This window comes from Chiloscyllium plagiosum, chromosome 38 (assembly GCF_004010195.1).
Source record: "Chiloscyllium plagiosum isolate BGI_BamShark_2017 chromosome 38, ASM401019v2, whole genome shotgun sequence".
Classification (NCBI taxonomy): domain Eukaryota; kingdom Metazoa; phylum Chordata; class Chondrichthyes; order Orectolobiformes; family Hemiscylliidae; genus Chiloscyllium; species Chiloscyllium plagiosum.
The window spans coordinates 23,135,304-23,159,957 of record NC_057747.1 but is presented as its reverse complement, the minus strand read 5'-3'; the positions used below and the strand labels follow the sequence as shown (position 1 = coordinate 23,159,957).

The 24,654-nt window shown below is 40.0% G+C and overlaps 1 protein-coding gene across 5 annotated transcripts in view; it reads right to left on the bottom strand.

Annotated features, from left to right (window-relative positions):
- Positions 1–3,967: 3,967 nt before the first annotated feature.
- The window catches only part of LOC122541907 (prolyl 4-hydroxylase subunit alpha-1-like), an 81,516-nt gene continuing 60,829 nt past the window's right edge, over positions 3,968–24,654 (bottom strand). For 3 of the 5 annotated variants that reach the window (XM_043679106.1, XM_043679107.1, XM_043679110.1), the window contains exons 10-15: positions 23,782–23,881; positions 21,323–21,376; positions 14,889–14,954; positions 13,821–13,889; positions 10,237–10,333; positions 3,968–5,068 (exon numbers count right to left, since the gene is read on the bottom strand). In XM_043679106.1, the coding sequence (XP_043535041.1) occupies positions 4,998–5,068; positions 10,237–10,333; positions 13,821–13,889; positions 14,889–14,954; positions 21,323–21,376; positions 23,782–23,881 (457 nt within the window). In that variant the 3' untranslated portion in view covers positions 3,968–4,997. Of the gene's footprint in view, positions 5,069–10,236; positions 10,334–13,820; positions 13,890–14,888; positions 14,955–21,202; positions 21,257–21,322; positions 21,377–23,781; positions 23,882–24,654 lie in introns of all 5 variants that reach the window. The other 2 variants (XM_043679108.1, XM_043679109.1) reach the window with 2 other exon arrangements.

The window sequence follows — 24,654 nt, the reverse complement described above, 5'->3', positions numbered from 1 at the left end:
GGATAATGCAGGCAGGATACAGGAGGGGAACAAGGATAGATAAGGGGAAAGGCTAAGATATCAGAGGTGACAGTGCGGGGGCAGAATGGATCAGAGGTGACAGTGCAGGGGTGGGTTTGGAAAGCTGTTACAATTATTATTTAGCTGTGATGAGAGGTAAGAATGGAGTCAGATGAGAATAATTCAATCCAGTTTGGAGAACAGTGGGAAGGCATTGGAGAACAGTAGCATGGTCAGTGGTGTTAAAGGTTGCAGAGAGAATGAGGAGAGCAAATTTGTCACTGTGACGCAGTGCTGTCAGTTACTTTGAGAGCTATTTTGGTATGGTAGGAATCTGAACTGGAGGGATTTAGACATGGCTTTGATTAGATTACATTCCCTACAGTATGGAAACAGGCTCTTCGGCCCAACCAGTCCACACCGACCCTCCGAAGAGTAACCCACCCAGACTCAATGGTGTTCTGGGAAAAGTAGGAATGGGGTTTGAGAGAACAACATATTCACCAACTTCCAAGAGGAATGGTGGTTGGAAATGCAACTGTAGTTTGCAGGGACAGGTGGTCAGTAGGGGAATCAAGAATTATGGGGAAAGGGACAGGAAGGTGGATGTGAGGAATGTCGGATCAGCAATGAGCCTATTGAATGGCAGTGCAGGCTTGAGGGGCTGAATGGTCTATGCCTGTACCTACTACTTATGGTCTTATGGGAGGCTAAGAAACAAAAACAGTGCACCCTTCCCAATCAAATGGAACAAGAGTGCCTTAAAGGACTTTGTACTGTACTTGTAAATTTAAATCGTTGTAATCAGGTTACTCAGTGCAGGGATGAAAGAGAAGATAAAATGTGGCTACAGTGCTCTAAGTTTAATAGGTGTTTGAACTATATCTTAAACCACTCAAATTGACCTTTGACAGCCTTGCCTAAATTAGCAAAACTCTGTTGGTAGTGGCAGCAATTAAGACAAAGTGGACTCTCAAATTCTCATTAATCTCCCCGTCTCCAGTAAATACAGCTGGCCTCCAGCTGATGGCAGAGTTGAGATCGGAACGTCCCTGTATTGAATGCAAGCAATACTTTCAATATAACCACAGTGACGACACGTCAATAAGTCAGTCATTGGCAACTCTACTCAAAGCGTTTCCCAACCAATTTTCCAGGATTGCCCTGGTGTCCTCAGGAATTAAATATTAATCTCTAAGACTCTGATTGGAAGCAGAGATTCTGGGGTAGATAGATAGGCAAAAGAAATCAGAGTCTTTTAACAATTGTGTTTTTCTGTGAGCTTCTCAGTTTTAGAAGCATTTGCCGCAGGCGTAAAAAGACGATTTTGACTTGGTTAGGTGACAGGGGTTGGTCCAAGGAATTCTCTAGGAATACGCAGAACTAAAGTTGGCAATGCAAACTGAGATATCTCCTAAGGTTGTGAGATGCTGTATTGGCGTGTGGCTAGCTCAGTTGGCTGGATGGCTCATTTGTGATGTTGTATTATGCCAACAGCATGTGTTCAAACAGGTTTATGAGAAATCACTTTATGGGGAAGCAGTGCTCCAAAAGCTTGTGATTTCAAATAAACCTGTTGGATTATAACCCAGTGTTGTGTGATTTCGGACTCCATTTCAGGACAGGCATTAAACTCCTGACACGAACCTCCTCAAAAGCTTAAGTGAACATTACTGGATCCAATAATTTGGACTGGCATACTAAAAATTCAGGACGACTGAAAAAATAATTTAATAGACTAACTGTGCTCCCTCAACGGCAGTTGGAAAAAAAAGCACACATTAAAAGTGAAGGCAAGCATTCCTGTGCTGGGGAGGTATGGTTCAAAAGCCAAAACCTGCTGCTTTAGTTTATTTCCTAGTAATTCATTCCAGATCAAGGTTAAATGAACATTGGCTCCTCTGATGGCTGAATCGCTTCCTGTGGACGCGGTAACTCCAGGTGTACGCACCCCCAGGGAGGAAGGTCATGGATATCTCTATAAGTGGAATCCATGAGCTAAGGCATTCCTCCTAATAGAGCTGATTAGCATAAATCTGGAGAAAACACTTACATACGTTTTTAAAAATCAAGACTTGTTCTTGTTGAGTGCGCCACATTCCATTTCACACAAGGCATACTGGACAAACAAAACGAGCAGACCTTATTTATTTAGTCCTTAGCGCACAGACCTATCTACACTCTGCGTCCTAATGATCAATTCCAAATTCCCAGGATTCAAGGCTCTCGAGTGTTTTACAGCTCATTGCATTTTTTGCAAACTCTGCATTTTAAAAATGTTTAGAGGTTCCTCTGGGAATTTTTAAAATCACGAACTGAAATCTGTCAAAAGCAGCAGCTCAACGTTACTCAAGGGTCAATGAAAAGATAACCACAAGACTAAAACATCCCTGTGACAGAGAGACTATATTCAGACTCTTGTTCAAGTGCAAAACTTGCACTGTAAACGGAGAGAAGGAAAATTACTCCAAGTGAGACAGTGAATTCAAACGTGGACATGCAGCACTTGGGGAAGTGCTTCAGAATCTATGGGAAACCAAAACACACTTCCACCTTTCAAAACAAAAAAATATCTTTATAAACCAAAAAAACCTTTCAATGATAATTCAAGGGAAACTTAAAAGAATCAAAATTCAAATAGCTCCTCTTCAGTTGGAAAAGAGATACATTGCAACTGTACTGCACTCAACTGAACTGAATGGATGGGGACGGCGCCATCTGAGTGGAGACAGGTGCTGGTACTTGCTTCACTGGCAGCCATTTGATAGACCCTTGAACTGCCACTGTATTAGAAACAACTTGGAATTTTATCACATGGGGAGGAGAAAAAGGAACAAAAAAAAACACAAAACCTTGTTCCAAAAGGAGCCATGTGCAAGGAATTAAACCTGCAACCGTCTCCGCCTGGTTTGCCTATCTGTTTCTGTAACAATTCTTGCTTCTCTCAATTGGATAAACCAGGAATCCTGACAACTCTCAAGAAGTGTTTGTCTGCAGGTTGAAGTGCTGGGTTTGTGGGAAATGTGAGAGAGGAGAGCGATCTGACTATGAGCCTCCCATAATAGTTCCCTTCTCGGTGCACTGGATTCTCAATCCAGGAATAAAATTGAATGTTCTTGCTCTTCCAAATTGAAAAGTGTAGAAAGCTGCCTGATTTCAAACAGGTTGTTTCTGACTTTAAAAAGTTAACTGAGAGATATCATGTTGTGTGGTGAGACCAGTAGCTTTCCCCTCATGTCCTGTTGGCTGGCACCATCTGGCTTGGACCAATCAGCTCTGGATTGAGGCAGTAGTTTTGTATTGGGCTGAGTTGGAATCTACCCACATCTCCAAGTACAAAATGAGACAAATAAGAAAATGGTATTTTAACAAAAGAGAGAAAGGGCTGGTTTTATTTTAAAATAAAAGATATATAAATACACATTTCTCCCATTGACAGCACAGAAAAAAAAGCCCATTTCCTTTGAAAAAGATTCACCTGGGCACCTGGTTAATCCACTTATGCTATTCAAATCAAAACATTCCTTTTGCATCCCCTACACCAACCAATTCTTTTTAAATCATTGACGGTTTCTAATTTCCACATTTTTTCATACTCCTTTATTTAAACAGTTTACCTTTTATATAATGATTAACTGGGTAAACTCTGAGGAAGAAGAACAATAATGCTTATGAAGTACATATTTAAAAAAAAAACACAGGAATAAAAAATACAAATCCAAGTATCAATTCAGTCTTTCTACTAAGTATATAGTAAACACATATTTGCTGAATCATTTCAAAGGTGCTTAAACCGTAGGCACAGTCTAATTGTTGCTTGATGCTGGGATAACAAATCGATGTTGCCACATGATGTGTATCATGTGTTTCAACGGAGAGTTGATGGTCAACAGTTAGAAAGAGCAGCAAATGGTAGCAATACAAGGAGACAACGAAAGGTCAGGAGTGATGTAGTGTTTTTTGCAAAATTGCATCAAGTCTTATTGTCGGAGTATACCACACAAAAACAGTGCATCACATTGGGAGAGTTATTACTGGTATACTCCACACATATGTTAGAATGCAGTAGAAAAACAGCCACCTTATTTAAATAAGTAATTTCTCATCTCTCTCTCTCTCTTTACAATTGCAAAACTAAATACCTCTGACATAATTCACTAGTTACTAAGGGGGGAATAAATGCCCTGATCAATGAATCTTTGTGGTGCTCAACTTCTTTTGAAAAGTTTCAAAATGCAGACTATTTTCTTACATTAATATAAGGACTTAAAAGACTAATAAAGTCAACATATATCTTTCAGTGAACGTATGTGGCTTCAAAATCTACATCATTAACAGTACACTAATCTAACAAACATAGCTACAAGAACTCCAGTTCTGAAAGAAAACACTTCATTAATCAGGAAGCCTTGAAAAGCAAACTCCTTGCTCTTTCAGGGAAGCATTTCATAAGACCGGACCAAATGCTGAGAACCAATTTCCAACAGAACAATCCCTGAAAGGCACATGATGTAACAGGTACCCAAGTAAAACATACTTCAGAGGGAATGACTCCATAATCCTTGCTCCAAGGATGGATCTCATGCTTTTAGTTTCATGTCAGTATCTCAGCGTTGCAAAATCACCCTTGATAAATCAATTTGCTGAACAGAGCCTTTAGCAAACATTTTTCTTAAAAAATAAAATTAAGGAGAAATGCAATTTTAGTAGAAAATTTATGATTTTAAGGAACATTTCCAGTTCTCTAACCAGCCCAACTCTGCTTCAATAAAACCTGTCAACAGATAGGATTATAAAACAAGAACCGTCTTCAAGTCTTCATATAGCAGGTAACAACGCAATCTTCACATCAGACGGGTTCTAGATGGGTGGGTGGAGTCGGCAGCAGGCAGGAGGGTTGCGAAGACAGCGAGAGATGGTAAGAGTCTGAACAGGAACCGTGTTGTAGTGGAGATGGTGTGGCTAGAGGGGGCAATTCACATACGGCATAGGGAACATCAATCCCACTCGGACAAGTTACATCTTCTTCGGAATTCCTGCCCACGCTCATGGATCCATTTATTAGACACTGGAAAATAGCCAATTGGACATAAGTTTTGGTTAATGCCATTTCCCACTGCCTGGGAAACTAGACCGACCTCGCAAATTACCCGTGTCCACTGCACCATCATGCTGTGTACTAAACATTTACAAACAAACAGCAACAATATGAGTATGCAACTCAAAGCATTCCATGTAAATAAAGATCCAGTGGGTGTTCTAATGATTCATATAATGAGGCTATAATTCATTTTTTGCTCCAAGCTGAAAGTTCAAAACCCAAAATGCAGTCTTATTAATTTCATTCAATGAGATGGTCTCCTTCCTATCGCAAAGATGTTGCTAAACTTTAAAGGGTTCAGAAAAGATTTACAAGGATGTTGCCAGGGTTGGAGGATTTGAGCTATAGGGAGAGGCTGAACAGGCTGGGGCTGTTTTCCCTGGAGCATCGGAGGCTGAGGGGTGACCTTATAGAGGTTTATAAAATCATAAGGGGCATGGATAGGATAAATAGACAAAGTTTTTTTTCCTGGGATGGGGGAGTCCAGCACTAGAGGGCATAGGTTTAGGGTGAGGGGGAAAAGATATAAAAGAGACCTAAAGGACAAATTGTTCGCGCAAAGGGTGGTGCGTGTATGGAATGAGCTGCTGGAGGAAGTGGTGGAGGCGGGTATAATTAAAACATTTAAAAGGCATCTGGATGGGTATATGAATAGGAAGGGTTTGGTGGGATATGGGCCAGGTACTGGCAGGTGGGATATCTGGTTGGCATGGACGAGTTGGACAGAAGGGTCTGTTTCCATGCTGTACATCTCTGACTCTATGAGAGCTTACCTGTCCTTTTTGTTTTCCAAAAGCTCTTTCATCCACAGCATGTAGGCAAGGCTAGCTCAGCCCCTGCCCACTTAGTGGCTTGCCATAGAATCATACAGTAAAGAAGAGGCTCTTTGGCCTATCAAATCTGTACCACCCAAAATGACACTAGACCCATTTTCCTGTATGTTATGGCACTTCAAGCGTACATCCAAGCACTTATTAAAAAGGTTGTGAGGCTTCCCACCTCATCTACCTTTCCAGACAGTTCATTCCAGACACACTGTGGATGGAAAATGCTTTTCCTCAAATCCCCTCTAAACGTCCTGACTTTCACCTTAAAATTGTGCCTCCCTTATTATTGACCTGATCTATGCCATGTAGATGCACAATACTTTTGTTGCCAGATGGATCATTCACAAATGATTAAATCATGGAAATTATAATTCCAAATGGTCTTTGATATGAAAACTCAGTGGGGTAATATAGAAATCAGAAATTGACCTCGAGAGAAACTGTTTTATAATTACGTTATGAACAAATCAGTGAATTGTTCTCATCCTTGGAGACTGCAAACTATGCAAGGAATGTACAGAGACTGACAGATGATTATAAAACTGGGGTGAATTATTTGCCTTATGCTAATATTAGAAACTACAAAAGTAAAAGCAAAAATGTGCATTTTCTTTCATTCATTTGAGGAATTTTAACTTGATAGTAATTTATTCTTTCCTTACTCATTCATTTGGATACAGACATTGTTGGCAAGCTCAGCAACATTTGTTGCCTATTCAGTGAACGAGGTGCACTTTTACAAAAATTAATAATGGTTTCATCGTTACCACCACTGAGAGTCGCTTTTGAATTTCAGACTTGTCAAACTGTCCAGCTGCTGGGATGGGATTCGAACCATGTCCCCTAGCCCTTGACTTACTAATTTATTGATATTACCAGCACACCATCGTCTCTTGAAATTGGAATACATTTTCACACACATACTATGCAGTATATTAAAAGATTGCAGCATATATTAAAGGCACCCATTAGCTCTCGACTCACTTATTACTATGTTTGTCTACGATTCCTAATCTGTTAGGAGAAAGGGAGGACTGCAGATGCGGAAGATCAGAGTCGAAGAGTGTGGTGCTGGAAAAGCACAGCCGGTCAGACAGCATCCAAGGAGCAGGAGAATCGACGATTTGGATTGCCCGAAATGTCAACTCTCCTGCTCCTCGGATGCTGCCTGACTAGAGGTGCTTTTCCAGCGCCACACTTTTCGATTCATAATCTGTGGCCAGTTTAGCTGTGGGTTAGATTTACTCCTGTCTTCAAAAGGCTGACAATATATTATAGTTACTGCCGTCCATTAATGATGAGTGGGTTGGCAGGGGAGAATGGTGTGTGCAAACAACAAACAATTGCCAACAAAACATAAACACAGGCATGTGGCTAACTGGGAAGATTTACAAGCATCTCCAGGATGACACATACAGATTGAATTTCAGCCACCATCTGCCCAATGTACAGAAATACAAGGTGCTGTATGCTGGAAGGAAAACAAAAGTGTGTAACCATGAAACAAATGGGAGAACAGGGAAAAAGGGCAGGTTTGGTATTTGCTCAGACACGCAATACTTACAAGAGGGAAGACAAATTGCCAAAAATGTCTTTTTAAGTCAGAAGTGACATGACCCCAGGTTATAGTCCAACAGGTTTATTTGAAGTCACCTAACAAAGGAGCAAAGAATGTGATTTCAGATAAACCTGTTGGGACTATAACCTGGTGTTGCGTGACTTTGTCGACCCAAGTCCAACACTGGCTGCTCCATATCATGTCTTTTTACGCAAAGCTTCTGTTACGTTTTTGTGTTTATTTTATCGATTGGCGTAGAGGATACAAGTTGCTTAAATTTCTATAATTATTAATTAGGCCACAGTTTGAATAGCTTTGAAGGATATTTTATTAAATATGTAATAGCGAATAGTCGTAGCACAGAAGGTCACGTTTGAATTGGCTCTCTGAGAAAACAACACAGTTCGACTCAGTCCTGCACTTTTCCCCCATAGTTCTGCAGAGCTAATCTCACTGGAAAGGGTTTACACACCTGACTGACTACAGGGAGAGGCTTTATTATCAGGGGAAACTGTAGCATCTTCTCATGAGAAAAGGCTTAGGGAGGCTCTGTTTCAAATTAAAGGGCAGACTATGAAATTGTAATTAGGGAATTTAAAACAAGCATTTTACAGGTCACAGAGTGTGTAAATGAGTGAGTTAAAAATGGTGAAAATGAAAAAAAGCAATGGTTAGGAAATCATTAGATAGATAGCTGTGAGAATGTAGAACAGCCTACTTGAAATTGTGATGAAGCGGAAATCTATTATAGATTTTTAAAGGATAGTGGGTAAATATAAAAGTGCACAGTAAAAGAATTGGGTAATTGGACTAAATGGAGAGTTCTTCCAGAGTGCCACACAGGGGCAATGAGCCAAGTCACATCTTGGGATAAATGGTGGTTTACTGGTATTGTCACTGGACTATTAATCCATTCAAATCCCACCATGGTAACCTGCGGAATTCACGTTCAGTGAGTAAAACTGGAATATGAAGCTAGACTTGATTGTTGTGAAAATCTATTTGGTTTATTAATTTATGAAATAAATCTGCCATCCTTCCCCAGTCTGATCTACAAGTGACTCTAGACCTGCAATGAGGGTTTTTTTTTAAAATGTCCCTTCAAATGGCTGTAGCAAGTCACTCAGTTTAAAGCAATGGGTATTGGGAATAAATGTTGGCCTCACCAATGATGCCTGTATCCAATGAAAGAATAAAAACCCTCTTCACTGTAAAATTCAATGAAGAGCCACTCTAAAAATATTATTATTAGGTACACAGGGGGCTGGAAGAATGAAACTCGGGAGAATCAGTTAACACCATCTAACAATTTTTGTTTTCAGTTTCCAGTGTATTTTAGAGGACTGTGCGGCCTACATGCTTCAGTCCCAATAGCTGCATTGAACACTGTGACCCAGGAAATATCAGGTTCCAAGATGCTGTCAAAGGCATAGGGTTCACTTTCTTTTTCAATAGTCCCTTCATTAACTTTCATTATTCACGGGAGGGCAGCATTTACTGTCCATCCCCAATTGTCACTGAGAAAGTCATGGGAGTTGCCTTCATGAATTGCTGCAATCCACGTACTGTAGATACAGGTGCAGTGCAGTTAGGGAGGAAGTTCCAGGATTATAATCCAGTCCTGTGCACCAGTGTCACACCACCAATAAAAAAAAACTACCAGTCGTTCTGTATTTTCCTCCCATCCAACATGCCTGGGATGTACTTGGAAACTGGACAGGAGGTGATGATTGAAACTAGAAGCTCTGGGGAAACTGCAGGCAGTAATCTTTAAGATGGCAATCCGTGATTTAACATTCAATAAGTTGCTGCTTCAGAGTCAAGTCCATTACGTCACCTTCTCTTTTAGTTTCACTTGATCCTGTTTCCTTCCCAGTTCACCAAACAGGTGGCTCATACAGAACACTTCAGTTCGGAAGTCATATTGGTCTTGAAGTTACATTTGTTTCTTTTTCTACAAATGCTGCCAGACCTGAGTTTCTCCAGTGTAGTTTTATTTCATACAAAATTCTTGCTACATACATTATGATCCACTTTATCAGCCTTAGATCTAGATGCATCTATGTTGAGGCATTGGGGACACCAGAAGCCAAACTGTTTGAATTTCTTTTTAGCCTCACCGCTCGCTGGTCTGGTAACAGCACCACCTTCAAGTTTCCCAAGCCACTCACCATCCTGACTTGGAAATGTATCGCCAATCCTTCAGTGTCGCTGGGTCAACATCCTGGAATTCCTTTCCCAACTGCAGTTGTTCAAAAAGACAGCTTCCCACCATCTTCTCAGAGGCAACTAGGGACGGGTAATAAATGCCCACATCCCACAAATGAATTTTAAATAAACTGCCTCCAGCCCTACAAAACCATGGTTTTCTAACTTTGATCTCTTGAGCTGCATCTCCCTAAGAACCAGGAATTTCTTTCCTTAACCCAACTCTCTCCCTCCTCCTCTGCCCCAATGAACTGTTTTTTTATATAAATGCAATATCTTGTGTGGCTCTGCAGGAAAAGACTGGCTAACGTTATGTTACATAGTCAGTAACAGTGCTATGTCATGTGTACTAAAGAAAATGCCTGTGTTGTACAGTGCGTGCTGTGTTTCATAGTTGTTGGCTCTCCATTATTATTTGTAAGAATATGGTAAATCTGTGAATTCATCAGGAGGGCGAGATTACCCCTGATAATTATGCTGTATAATTTATGAGACTGACACATACCCGCTACTCCCCTGATGTTCAGCATTTCTGTACTTACCCCATTTGTTTCCCACTAATACTGGACAAGCTGCATGTCGGGTGCTGTAATCACCTTCTCCACTGGGAAACAGATTGTACCAAAATACTGCTGTGCCCTGCAATATAAGTATTCAATATGTACTCAACACGTTAAGCAAATGAACTGATTAAATCACACAGTGATCTAAATCAACAATGATCTAAAGCATTTCCGCAGCGTTTGCCAAATGTCCATGAAGGATAACTGAAGAATTATATAAACAACCTTGAAATCAAAAGGGAAGAAGCCCAAACTGGAACCCACACTCATACATTTGTTAAAATTACATCCAACTTTCATACTGAGTAATCAAATCAAGGAGATTGGTCCAAATTTGGATCTTTTTACATCAAGGGACTATCAGTAGTGTCAGGTTTACAACAAAGCATAAATAGTTTCTGAACAAATGTACGGTCACAATTTTACAGCTTAATAAACCATGAACATCGCCACGTTCTTGTAGATAGCAAGGCAGGAATGACTAACTTCTCTACCAAAAACACAGTCAGTATCAATTATATCCAGGCTTGCACTTGCGATGCATTTCTGAAGGGTATGTTTCATTGGTGGGGGTTTGAATGAGATGCCAAACCAAATCTCTGTCTGTTGCGGTGGATCAGATTTTGCTGTGCCATTTGAAGAACAGGGAGTTTCCTGGTATTATTCTCAACAAACTTGAACTGGCTGGTCCTTCCACTGTTGCCATCAAACTGCCTCCACCTCTCGTTACCTCATTGACCACCGCCTGCCAGGTTGGCTCTTTCTAAATGAATTCCTTTGTAAAGTTTGAGATGGTTAAAACCTCTAAACAAATTGCAATCCTACTTTTCTATTTATATTTAATTATCCAACATACATACAAACCAGAGAAGTCTAAATTGGTAGTAGGGAGTTTAATTTAGCACTAGAACAGCAGTTTTGACCGATGTTGAATATGCTAATTACAAGTCAGCTAAGTACTGCACTGCAAGAAAGATTATATATTTAAAGCTCCCTTGAATGTTTCTCATTCCCATGTTGCCTTGCGATAGGGTTAGGATTCCTCTGATGTTGCTTGCTACTAAGGATAAAATAAATTTTCATTTATTTGGTACTCTTTACATCTTCAGGATATGTCAAAGCGAATAAATCACTTTCCAAACTTTGCCACTAGTGCAATTTAGATGAATGCAACAAGTAATGTATGCAAGGCATGACTGTTGGTGCTCCCCCAAACCGGTTTGTGAAGAACACACAGACTAGAATACTTTGCTGGGACTCTTACTGCTCATCATAGACATTACATGGTCACTCTAAACAGACCCACCCAAGGTTGGCAGGCTTTTCTTTATACACACATACCTATGTACTTTACTTTCATAATCAAGAAACAAAGTTAACCAAATCAAACAAAAATATAAGGGCACTCTAATTGAAAACTATGGGGTATGCATTTCCAAGCCATTTTTTAAAAACAAGTCACCTAAATTTTAAAAATCAACCTATTTAGACATGTTATGACATACCCCTGACCTTCTGGCCCAGAGGTAAGGACACCACCATTGCATCACAAGAGCCCTTGTACATATCAAAGTGATTATTTTTAATCAAACTGTTCAGGCAACAGCTCTGGAGCAGGTTGGACATGAACACAGAACTGTTCCACAGGTAGGGACATCACAAAAACCCTCTCTCACAGCCAAGTACAATTCACCAATCAATACTCAATACCTGCTTAAGTTGTTACCTTGAGCTAATAGGTATTTAACATCCATCCACAGAACCCATTAGAAACCAACAAACACTCCACAAAGAGTTGAGATGAGTGACCAGATTGCGTGTTTTGGGGAATCCATTTGTTGACCAGGATTCCTGGAGAACTCCAATGCCCTTTACTCTTCAAGTAGGCTTTGGAACCCTTTACACTTTCTCCAGACCAAGCAATCAGTTAAATATCTCAGTTGTGGAATTTGAACTCCGAATCTGCTAAAATAAAGGACAAGAGCTTTCCCTTAAGTCTCTCAAACTCTATGCAGGACCATCTTGTAAAACTAATGAGTATCCTGGCGTAGTTTTCATAATGTAAGAAATTGGACCTTTAAAAAAATGATTCCTTTCTGAATAAAGTATACAATTCTTTGGAATTAATGGGTGTAATATAATGCTACCCTGGCAGTGAAACTATTTTCATGCTCTCTCTGGAAAAAAATACAATCAGTCCTTAGAAAAATAGATATTTGAATGTTAAATTCCTAATTCAACAGAATAGTATCTTAGGTGAGTGCCTGTAACGGCTAGCAAATTACCCCTAGCATGAAGTATACGCTGTGAAGTTCAATATAATGGATGCCCAAAGAGACTTGGTGTTTCAGGTACATACATCTTTGAAATATCACAAACTGGTGCAGAAAATAGTCACGAAAGATAATGGAATGCTGAACTGGAGTATAAGAATACAAAGGTTATGCTGCAGTTATCCAAAACCCTGGTTAGACCCAACTTGTAGTACTGTAAAGAAATCTGGGCACTTAACCTTAGGAAGGATATGTTAGCCTTGCTGGTAGTATAGTTTGGCTTACAAGAATGATACCTAGGCTTCAGGGGTGAAATTATGAGGAGACATTATACAAATCAGGCCGGTTTCTCTAGAGTTTAGAAAGTTAAGGAGTGATCTGATCAAAGACTTCAAGATATTAACAGGAAGACAGTGTAGATAAAGAGAAACTATTTCGACTGGTTGAGGATTCTAGAACCTGGGGCGTAGTCTAAGAATTAGAGCCAATTGAGATGTTAGGAAGCACTTCTACACACAAAGACTGGTAGATTATTATAGATTAGATTCCCTACAGTGTGGAAACAGGCCCTTTGGCCCATACAGTCCACATCAACTCTCCGAAGAGTAACCCACCCAGACCCATTTCCCTCTGACTAATGCGCCTAACACTATGGGCAATTTAGCATGGCCAATTCACCCGACCTGCACATCTTTGGAGTGTGGGAGGAAACCGGAGCACCCAGAGGAAACCCACACAGACATGGGGAAAATATGCAAACTCTACATAGACAGTCGCCCAAGGCTGGAATAAAACACAAGGCCCTGGTGCTATGAGGCACAGTGCTAACCACTGAGCCACCGTGCTACCCGCAGATGTTTGGAACTTTCTTCCACAAATGAGGATGCCTGTCAGTTGTTAGTTTTAAATTTGAGATAGTTAAATCTTTGTTAAGCAAAAGGCATTAAGGGATATAGGCCAAAAGCATGTACGGACACTCCCACTGCATCACAAAACCTCTCCCCCACAGATGAGCTTCAGCCACAGATCAGCCGTAATCTCCTTGAAGGATGAACAGGCTCCAGGGGATGAATGGCGGTCTCATCAATTAGTTAAATCATTTATTACTCATTTCATTTGGATAACATGGAGTTAAACAGACAAGAATAGTGAAGACAGAGCAGATCCAGAGATCAGGAAAATGCGACAGCATGAAGTGCAAGGAAAAGGCTGTACGCATGAGCAAGTGAGAGCACGTGTGGGAAATGAGCACCGGATTATAGAAGGAGAGATAGAAATCAATTCAAATACCTTTTGTGGCCACACTGCTGCTCCTACTTCAGGAAAAACTGTGGCTCCACCGGCTGCTACATCACTCATCTAGCAAAATAAAGTCAAAACTGAAGACTAAAGAACAGCAACAAATACGCAAGAAAGGCTCTTTAACAGATCGTACAATTAATGTCAAGCTACAAATAAAATCTAACAAACAGCCATAACATCATCCTTTATTACAAATATCTGCTATTCCTGAAAGCATCAGGATGATTTGAAGTATGACGTTGGTTCGATTAAATAGAAAAATAATTATAGTCTAGGGACTGAAATATATCTGCCTGCTCTGGTCCCCTTACCTCACATTCCACAGCCTCTAATCAAACTTCATTTAGAAACCATACTCCTCAGGCTCAACATCATATATTGTATAAATGCCACTGTGCCTGTTTTCCTTGGTCCCCCACATCTTATTCCAAAGTTAAACATGTAAGATGCAACGCTTTCGAGAATTCTGCCTGATGGTTCGAGTTTGAAAGCCCGCTTTCAGCAGTGGCTTTCAGCTGTTGTTTTGAACAAACAGTGAAATGACCTGGCTCTGTACTGCTGTCACAGGGGGTGGTGGGGGTTGTAATGGAATTGCAAGCTGAAGAAATGTTGAGAATGTAACGTGAGTCCTCATACTGAAGTAATAATCTCTTTGCATAAGACGACTAAGCATTTCAGAGTTTTGTCCTATGATTTTAAATGCAATTTTGTATGTAACTGGCAGCATTCATGTCCCTTAAAACCAAAGAAAGTTCAGTAGGATTCAACGGAGCTTCTGTTCTCAGCCATGCCTGTGTGAAGTTAAAACCAGATCTAGACGTTCTGGGAGGGGAGGGAGATAAAAAGAGGAGAGATTAAAATGGTCTATCCTCTTAGAAGTGGCTAAGGTGCCTCAATTCTTTTTTCCAAATACATAATAGAACACACACAGCTGTTTTACAGGCTAACAACGTTGCTTGAAACACAGAGCTTAGTTACTCCAACAGGTCACAAACTAGATGGCTGAATTAATGGTTCAGATTCAATTAGCCAAATTATAGAACAGATCTTACTTACGTAAAATAACCAGGTAGCAATTCTGTTTCCAGTCCCCAATTCTTTGAATGCATCGGGCTCATCTTTCTATGTAGAGGAAAGAAAGTTGCTATTGATGCAATGTCAGTAATGTAGGACATGAAACTCTATGGTGCCAGCATTAATGATGACAATGCATTTTACATACAATTCCTTTCTCTGCCATTTCAACAGAAGCACTAACCCATAAATGCTTAGACAATGGATTTACCATTCCTACAGTACAGCAGACAAAAGCAATTCCACAAACATGTGTGCACATTAATTGTTTTGCAGATCTCAATTTGAACATAATTGAGATTCTGCTAAGTGGTACATCACAGAGAAAGCCAAACAAGCCATGCATTATATCTGGCATGTTTTCTAAGTAACATTTGAGACTAAATTAAAATCAGACTTTATTTCTGGCCATACACCCAGAGTGCATCTCAGACTCGTTCTGACTCCACATTGTGTACTTTCCCAATCTCTGTTCTCATGACATGTGTGCACTGTATCTTAAACGTAAGTAATTCTCCATGAACACCTCCGTTTCAGGTCTTGGGTCTAAACACTGCACTCTTCCATACTGGCTGAAGGAGCTCTGTTTCAATTCAAGAGTGAATAATAGTCACAATGGCTCACCAGCCTTTGCTAGAGTCACCACCTTGGAGACATAACAAGAAAATATCGCCTGGCTGGAATCCATAAAATAGCCAGCAGAAGTCTCAAGCCCACAATACAGATAGACAGAACACAGAATGGAGGGTGAGAAAGTGCATGCAACTTGCTACAGCTGCAAAATACAAGCACTTGCATGCAAATTATCTCTTTCTTCTATAATATAACATACTGTTAAGGACCAGTCCAAACCCCCATCGAAGAGATAGCCTAAACTCTAACTTTTTCTTATTTAGAAGTATAAGGTGCTGTGTTCCAGATATAATTTAATTGGTTATACTACTCGGCTTTAAGCAAAACACTTTATTCTTACTCTACTGTTAAATTACAAAGGAAAGAAGAAGAATTGATCTAATTAACTATTGGGAAAGAATAATACATTATTTAATGACTAAACAGCAACTTTTCCAATATGGAAACATCTCATAAATGCACCCTGGGCAAAGGCAAATTTAGTAAAATGGACTGGCCTGATGTGCAGTTCTGGCATCAGAGAAAACTCCAGCTTTTAGCTGTAACAGATAGAAAGGCAGGTTCCACAGCCAGCTTGAAAACCCTAGCAACTGCTAAAAACTAAACAAAACCTCAGGTTCTGTGGGAGCCTGACTCCACCCATTCAGGCTGTTTCTGTTGTTCTAACTTAAAAAAAACCCAAGGCCTCACAAGCTGTTTACTCTATTGGCTTGGAACAGACTTCTCTGCAGCCCTATCCCAACCTCTCTTCATAAAAATAACCAGAACAAAACACACATCTTAAAGCCATAATATTATCTCACCTCCCCACTTAAAAAAAAGACCACCAATATCCAAAGACGGTAAAACCCTATTAATACACTATAATGCACACTACATTGACTCTAAGCATGCAAACATTCTACATTACAGTCCATTTCAATCAGTTTCTTCTGCCACTGAATGCCTTAAATCTTCCTTCATCACAGTTGTGACAGCGTGTCAGCAATTACATTCTCTCGTCCTGCCATATGTATAATTTTCAAATTAGATGGTTGTAACAATAAACACCATTTAAGCAGTGTGCTATTTTTATCTTTAATTTTTTTCAAAAATGGTAAAAGGCTATGATCAGTATATAGAATTAGATTTATTGTCACATGAGGACAGTGAAAAGTTTACAAAGTCACCACTTATGGCACCATCTTAGGTACAAAGGTACCTAGAGTACAGATTCTTAAGTACAAATTCTTAGGAACGAATTAGAAAAATAAAGAAAAAAAAAGTTCAGAATAACAGAATAAACAGTCCAACCCAGTCCCGTGCAGGCACCTCGCCTACAGACTGTGATGGGCTTCACCTCTCAAGGCCAAGAGTCTGCTCTGGATTCACCTTGAGGCCAGAGTCCACTCTGACTTCACTCGAGGCTCAGAACAGTAGGTAAGAAAGAAAAGAAAATCACAAGAAAAAAAAAAAGACATGGATGGAGAAAATGAGCACTGGCTGATGAGTCCTACTCCGTGGCAATCTTTGCAGTGACTTACAATTGTCTCAGACAAATTACTGGCAACATAAATGTTGAAATGTTACAATGCCAACACCAAACTGAAGGTCACCTTCTCAGTCATGGAATATTTCTGTTGATGAATATTCAATTTTCTAGAAAAATACCCAAAAGCTCTTTTTATCTTGTCAGCTTCTTGCAATAGTAGAGCACCAACACTCCAATCGATAGCCACTTTGTGTAATTAGGTGCGGCGAACACTGTGTGTGGGGGAGGAGGTTGGTAGTGGTGGTGGTGGTGGTTAACATAGCTTTAAGGCAGTTAATTTCCTTCTGACAGACCTCCATTCACTGAAATTTTCTGCACTTCTCCAACAAGTCAGTCAGTGGAGCAACGACGCTGCTAAAATCTGGTACGAATTTTTGATAAAATCTACTCAGTCCCAAGAATCGTAGTACTTCCCTCTTCGTTGATTGTATGGGAAATTTCTCAATAACTTTTGTTTTCACGTCCATTGGGCTATCTTTCAATGTTCAATGATATGGCCCAGGAACATGACTTGGATTTTTGCGAACTCACACTTCGCCAGGTTTATCACCATGCCCGCCTCCAGAGGTTTGTCGAACAATTCCAATAGACGCTCCAAATGCTCTTTCATACATGACTAAAACTTACCAGATCGTCGATATACACCACCTAATTGGGTAATCCTGAAACTACTTTATTGGTTAGTCTTTGACATGTGACTGGTGCATTTTTCATACAAATGGCATGACTTTAAACTTGTACAGTCCTTTTGGTGTCACAAAACCCAAACTTTCCTTCACTTTTTTGGATAAAAGTATCTGCCAGTTTTTATATTTTGGCTCAAGTCTTACTTACTCCCACATGACCTCCTACTGGTAATTCATGCGCTACTCACAACATCTCCTTTCTATAACCCAAGGTAATACAACTTGATGAACAACTGCCCATTTCTCATTGCCTGAATACGAGATAGTCTCCATTTCCTCATCAAGATGTTATTTTTAAGATAGTAACATTCTGGGATACATTCAATCTTTTTTTGTGTATAATATCCGATACAACAGCTTTAGCTTTTCATCTTTCCATTGTAATTCAGTTAACGTCTCTCAACTAAAAATATTCACGTTGTCCTCCACCTGTTCTTGGTTTTTCTTATTCATCCGATCAAACATGCTCTCTGGTAATTAAACTTCAACTTCCTTATCTCTATTTTTGATTTCTCCTCCTGCTTCAACCTGTGGCTTCCTTACTTTATTAACAGATAGTTCGTTTTAACGCTCTGCTCTTCCACGTGAGTTCTCATTACCTCAGGAAGTGTATTTTTGAATTCTTCCAAAATAAACAAACAGTCTGATCTATTTTCAATGCCTTTATTCAGCTATCAAAGGTACTTTGCTTGATCCTTTCAACTTCTATGCATGTTTGACCAAGTTCCCTCCTTAGATTCCTGAAATGTTGTCAGTAGACTTCTGGCACCAGATTTATATGTATTTAACATTGCTTTTTTCACCTCATTGTACTCCCTGGATACTTCCTCTGATATTGATGCAAATACCTCACTAGCTGTACCTACCAATTTTGTTCAACTTCTAAGACACATGGTCACTGGCCATTTCATTTGTTTAGCCACTTTCTCAAATGAAAAATTTTCTACAGTCTTCTCATCAAACTTTGGCAATGCTTGAATATATTTAAACAGATCCCCACCAGGCCTTTGGCTAGAATGGATTTGCTCTTCATCATCGTACCTATCACTACTCCTATCTTTTACCTTCACCATTTTAAATCAACTTTCCTCTTTCATTGTCAACTTCTGAAATTCAAAAGCTAGCTCCTTCTCCTTCTCTTCTACTCAGAGCTTCCTTTCTTTTCCTTCTGCTTTTAATCATAATTCAAACCGTTTCATTTCCTTTTCATTTTCAGACTGCTCAGAGACTCAGTTTCAACCTCTCTTCATTTAAAATAAAAGGACGATAATATACCTCTGAAAGCCATAATATTATTACAATTTGCACTTTGACTACAAAACACAAATCCACCTAATTTCCTGGCTACAAACTACTGTTTCATATGCATCCCATTTTAAACAAATAAAACCAATTGCTCCATAAAAATGCTTACTGAAATCTTTCAAATATATTATATAATTTATAAAATATAAGTGATCAACCTAAACCTTTCTTTTGCATTACATATGACACATAAGATCAACTAATTTTTAAAAAATTTTGTGCCCTAGTTCAAAAACTGAAGAAAGGAACCAAAGAACAGCTTCCTCAATCCAACACAAATACTGATCTCCATCGTAACAATTTCATACCTATTCAGTAGAATAATGTAATATCAAAACAATATTTTCTTTTTCTAGGCCAGAAGGTTGAATTGTTGCAGCCCATTTGATGCAGGTAGACCCATAAGTCTATAAGGGAGGTAGTGTCAGAATTTTGACCCTGGAGGAACAGGGACACAGTCAAAAGGCAGATTACTCATTCTAGGTTTTCCAGTCTCTGACAAGCTCTTGCAACCAATATTGGTGTGGCTAGTTTAGTTCAGTATCTGGTCAACGGTAATCCTCTGGATGTTGATTGTGGATGACTCAATGATGGTAATGTTGTTGAATGTCAAGAGACAATGGTTAAAATTCTCTTTCATTGGAGATTGTCATTGCTGGCATATGTGTACTGTGGATTACTTACAAACTTTCAGCCCAAGTCTGGAGTTTGCCCTAGTCCTGCTGCATTTGGACATGGGCTTTAGTATCTGAAGAGTTGCGAATGGTGCTGATCACGGTCCAACCACCAGCAAACATTCCACATCTGGTCTTGAGATGGAGGGAAGGTCATTGAATAAGCAGCTGAAGTTAGTTGAGTCTAGGACACTATCCTGAGGAAATGCTGCAGGGAGCACCTGGAACCGAGGCATGTGACCTTGAACAACCACAACCATCTCCCTTTCTGCCAGGAATGAGTCCAGCAGCAAACAGCTGTCCCTGAATTTGCATTGATTTTAGTTTTAATAGGGCCTCTTAATGCCACACTCGGTTTAATACAGCCTTGATATTTGTTACTCTCATCTCCTCTCGAATTCAGCTCTTTTGTCCATGTTTGAAGCAAGGTTATAAAGAGGTCAGGAGTGAATGGCCCTAGAGGAAAGCAAACTGAGCATCAGATAATATGTTATTGCTAAGCATGTGCTGCTTGATAGCACTGTTGACTACCCCTCTCCATCACTGATGGGGGTGGTAACTGGCTAGGTTGGATTTGCCCTGCATTTTTGCAGAGGGCATACCTGGCAATTTTTCACAGGGCTGGGCGGGGTCAGTGTAGTAGCTGTCCTGGAATAGCCTGATGCCAATAATTCTGGAACACAAGTCTTCAGTTCTATTCCTGGAGTATTGTCAGGGCCCATAGTCTCTGCGGTATCCAGTTGCTCTTCACATCACATGGAATGAACTGAATTGGCTGAAGATTGGTAATTGTAATGTTGGGGACCTCCAGATGATACTTGAAAGTAATGAACTCAAAATATTCATGATCACAGAAAAACAATTAGGAAAGGCTGTTGTCATGATCCCCTGTCTTGAAGGCATTCATCCTAGGATCTTAACAGAGGTGGCTGCAGAGACAGGTTGATACAGTGGACATGACGTACCAAAATTTTTTAGACTCTGGAAAAGTCCAAGTGGATTGAAGAATTGCTAATGTAACACCTCTATTCCAGGAAAGAGGGTGTAAGAATGTACTAGCTAGAGATCTGATTTGCAGACCTGATTTACAATACAAATTGGAATACACACATAAATCAAGAATTACATCAACTTCATGGATAACATATGTAAACTTCCGTACTGCCAGTAATCTCTTCGAAAAAATAAAGGAGAAGTTGTATTCCTAGCTATCCAAAAACGTTGATGATAAATCTTGATTTATACTGGTTCCTGAATTTTGAGAGATGAATCCATCACTCAGCATGCAACGACTGAAAAGAATCAACTATATTGCAATTATCTATTGATTAACCAACATGATTTTCCCAAATGAGATGCTGCTTTTATCATGCAATGCTAGGGCTAGTTTACCCATGCAAGCCCATTATAGAAAGCAGAAGGATTTGGAATTTGGAATGGATTTGCAACTTCTAAGTCACTACTTGCCCGAGCAAAGTCATGGTGGGGCTCATACTGCCCTCCCACGCCATAATTAGCCACCTGAAACAAGAAACAAATTGTGGGAAAAAAAAAAGGCTGAAAAAAATAAAACAGTGACACACTTACCCGTCCAAAGTCAAAGTGAGGCTCGTATTGGCCTCCTACCCCATAATTGGCCACCTATGGCGGAATGAGAAGTCAGACAGAACCTGTCAAATGCTCAACGTTTCACAAGCACCAAACGTTATTGCGAATGTTACTGTACAGTGAAAAAGTAGAAGATTCTCAGGCTTATGGCTCTAATGTCATTATCATCCTAAGGAAAAGATTATTAAGCTGCAAAAACCCAACTCATTACTTGACTATTTTGCTTTGAGCTGCTGAGTTCAGATCGTCTGATACAGAAGCAATTTTGTATAGCCCTGAATCCATTTGAAGTTCTTCTTCATCTCCAGCTTACTCCCAACAACACGTCTACAATAAATACGATGTCTTCATACTCTTTATCCAGTTCCCTTTCATTCCCAAGGTTTCCACAAATCCTCACATCACTAGGAGCGATTGTTAAGGGTTGAATTGGGTTAAGGGTTGATCAGCCAATGTAAATATAGTGTTATGGCAAACAAAAATCATTTTACTCAATCAAAAAGTGTGGTGCTGGAAAAACACAGCCAGTCAGGCAGCATCCGAGGAGCAGGAGAGTCAACATTACAAGCATACGCTTTTCATCAGCTGTGCTTTTCCAGCACCACACATTTTGACTCTGATCTCCAGCATCTGCAGTCCTCACTTTATCCTCAAAATCATTTTACGCTTATCTAAAAGATAAATGACTTTCTATCAGGATTACATGGAGTTTAAGGCTCATTTAAGGAGAACTTTTCTTAAAATGAAAAGTTCAACCATGCACTTCTTTGAAAGCTTTCTGCTGTCTGAAGTGTATGTTCTTCACAAATTGATTCAGCTAACAAAATGACATTCACAGTTTATATAAAATCAAATATCTTGCAACTTTATGGCAGCAACATACAGCAGAATAAAATTAGATCTGAACAAATGTATTCCTCTCAATTCCCATCTTCCTCCTGAATCATATTGTTTGGCATTCCCTTTTAAAAAAAACACAATTAACATGGTTGCTGAATCAATCAATCTTCCCAACTGACATTGAAAGTCATGTATGTCCTTAACGGCTGTACCATTGTAAAAAACACTGCAGAAGTTTTATGTTTAACTTCTGGAGCCTGCATCACAAATTTTTGTATCTAGTTTCAGCTAACAGTGTAGCTTCAGTAGTTAACAAAGTACTGAATAAAATTGAGGGGAAAAACTCATCTACAGATAATGCAAAATCCATTGGAGTAAAGCTGAAGGTAGTAGAGGTGCCCAAAAAGGTCATAAGTCGCAGAAGCAGGCCATTTGGCTCATTGGGTTTGTTTCACCTTACACGGAGATCATAGCTGGTTTGATAAGCCTCAATTCCACTTTTTTTTTAAAACCTTTTCCTCATAACTCTTTATTCTCTTACAGATTAAAGATTTATCACAAGCAGAAGGGAAATACATATTGCTTTAGCCAGAAAATCCAACTGTACAGGACTGAACGTTTGGACTGCACCACATAGCCTGAAAGGACATATTAGAATCCTAACTTACCACATAGCATCCTGGCTACCGCAGTTCAGAAGGAAATGATCATACCTGGAATTGTAGATTCTACAGTTCATCTTGACTTTTCAAAATTAAAAATGGTGTGAAAATGTTACCGAAAACTGCTGTGCATGAGAAAGGCAAAAACACAATTTGAACTCCATAGCAAGTGAAGTTCATAACACTGGTCAAGATGTTGGCTACTGAAGTATATATGAGAGGCGCGGTGGAAATATGCCAGGCAGTGACGGGGGGTGGGGGGGCGGGGGGAGAAAGGAGAGGGGGGAGGGAGAGAGTTGCAAACAGAGTTAATGTTTCCAATTAAGGACCTTTTATTGGTGCAGGCCTGATGAAGGGGCATCTTTCTCATTTGTCAGGTGTGGTAACCTCTATGGAGGACTTGAGCCATGTTCCTTCGATTTTAGTTTTCTAGCCTCTATACTATTTTGCTTTGCCTTAGCTACCGAAGTTTGACATGTTCCAATCCTTGTTTTAATTTCACCGATTGTTTTAACAGATCATTTCCAAAGGCTCTGCCACATTTTTTTCAAACCGGATGCAGCCCTAATTATTGAAACCTTTACATTCTAATACTATATCTCATTGTCTTTAGAACCATATGGTAGTAATCGCTGTTGCAAATGGGATAAACAACTATCTCTCTATTCATTTGAAACAAAAACAGCAAGTGCTGGAAAAGCTCATCATGTCTGGCAACATCTGTGGAGAGAAATCTGGGTTAACATTTCGGGTTGAGTGACCTTTCCTCCGAACTGAACCAAAACGTTAATGTTGGCTTCTCTCTACAGATGCTGCCAGACCTGCCAAGCTTTTCCAGCATTTTTTGCTTTTGTTGCTGTGGTTTTTTTCTTTGGCTTTTCTCTACTCACTAGAATAGAATTCAATTTACCCTAAAACCTTTTTGCACACACCTACCTGCAGCTCCTCTGCTGTGGAAACATCAAGCCCTGTCAGGTCTTGTATCCTCTGGTTAATCCGACTAATCACGGGGTCTTCATATCCTGACAACCATGCACTGAACAGAAGAAAGAATATGGTTTGTTAAAGCTAGTGCATGATGAAGATTCAGCAGACAGCCCTTCATACAACTATGACAACATGCTTAGCACCTGCATTCTATTACCCTGTTCAAGACAACAGCTTGAAGTCATATACTTTTGAATGTTTGTACTTCTTGGGCTAATATACAACTGTTCTAAACATGTAACAGAACAAAAGGAATCAAACAACAGTACTTATATGAATAATACTAGCAAATGTAGATTCAATAACTCATTTCTCTTTGTCCCCCACCTAGAGGGCAGGGACTGTTGACAGAAATGACACATGGGTGGGTGGAACTGCCAAACGCTTCTTACTCCAGACAGACAAATGATTACAGAACACACCAGATGGCCTCCTTCTTTAGAGACCGCAATTTCCCTTCCCACGTGGTTAAAGATGCCCTCCAACGCATCTCGTCTACATCCCGCACCTCCGCCCTCAGACCCCACCCCTCCAACCGTAACAAGGACAGAACGCCCCTGGCGCTCACCTTCCACCCTACCAACCTTCGCATAAACCAAATCATCCACTGACATTTCCGTCACCTCAAACAGACCCCACCACCAGGGATATATTTCCCTCCCCACACCTTTCCGCCTTCCGCAAAGACCGTTCCCTCCGTGACTACCTGGTCAGGTCCACGACCCCCTACGACCCACCCTCCCATCCTGCCACTTTCCCCTGCCACCGCAGGAACTGTAAAACCTGCGCCCACACCTCCTCACTCACCTCTATCCAAGGCCC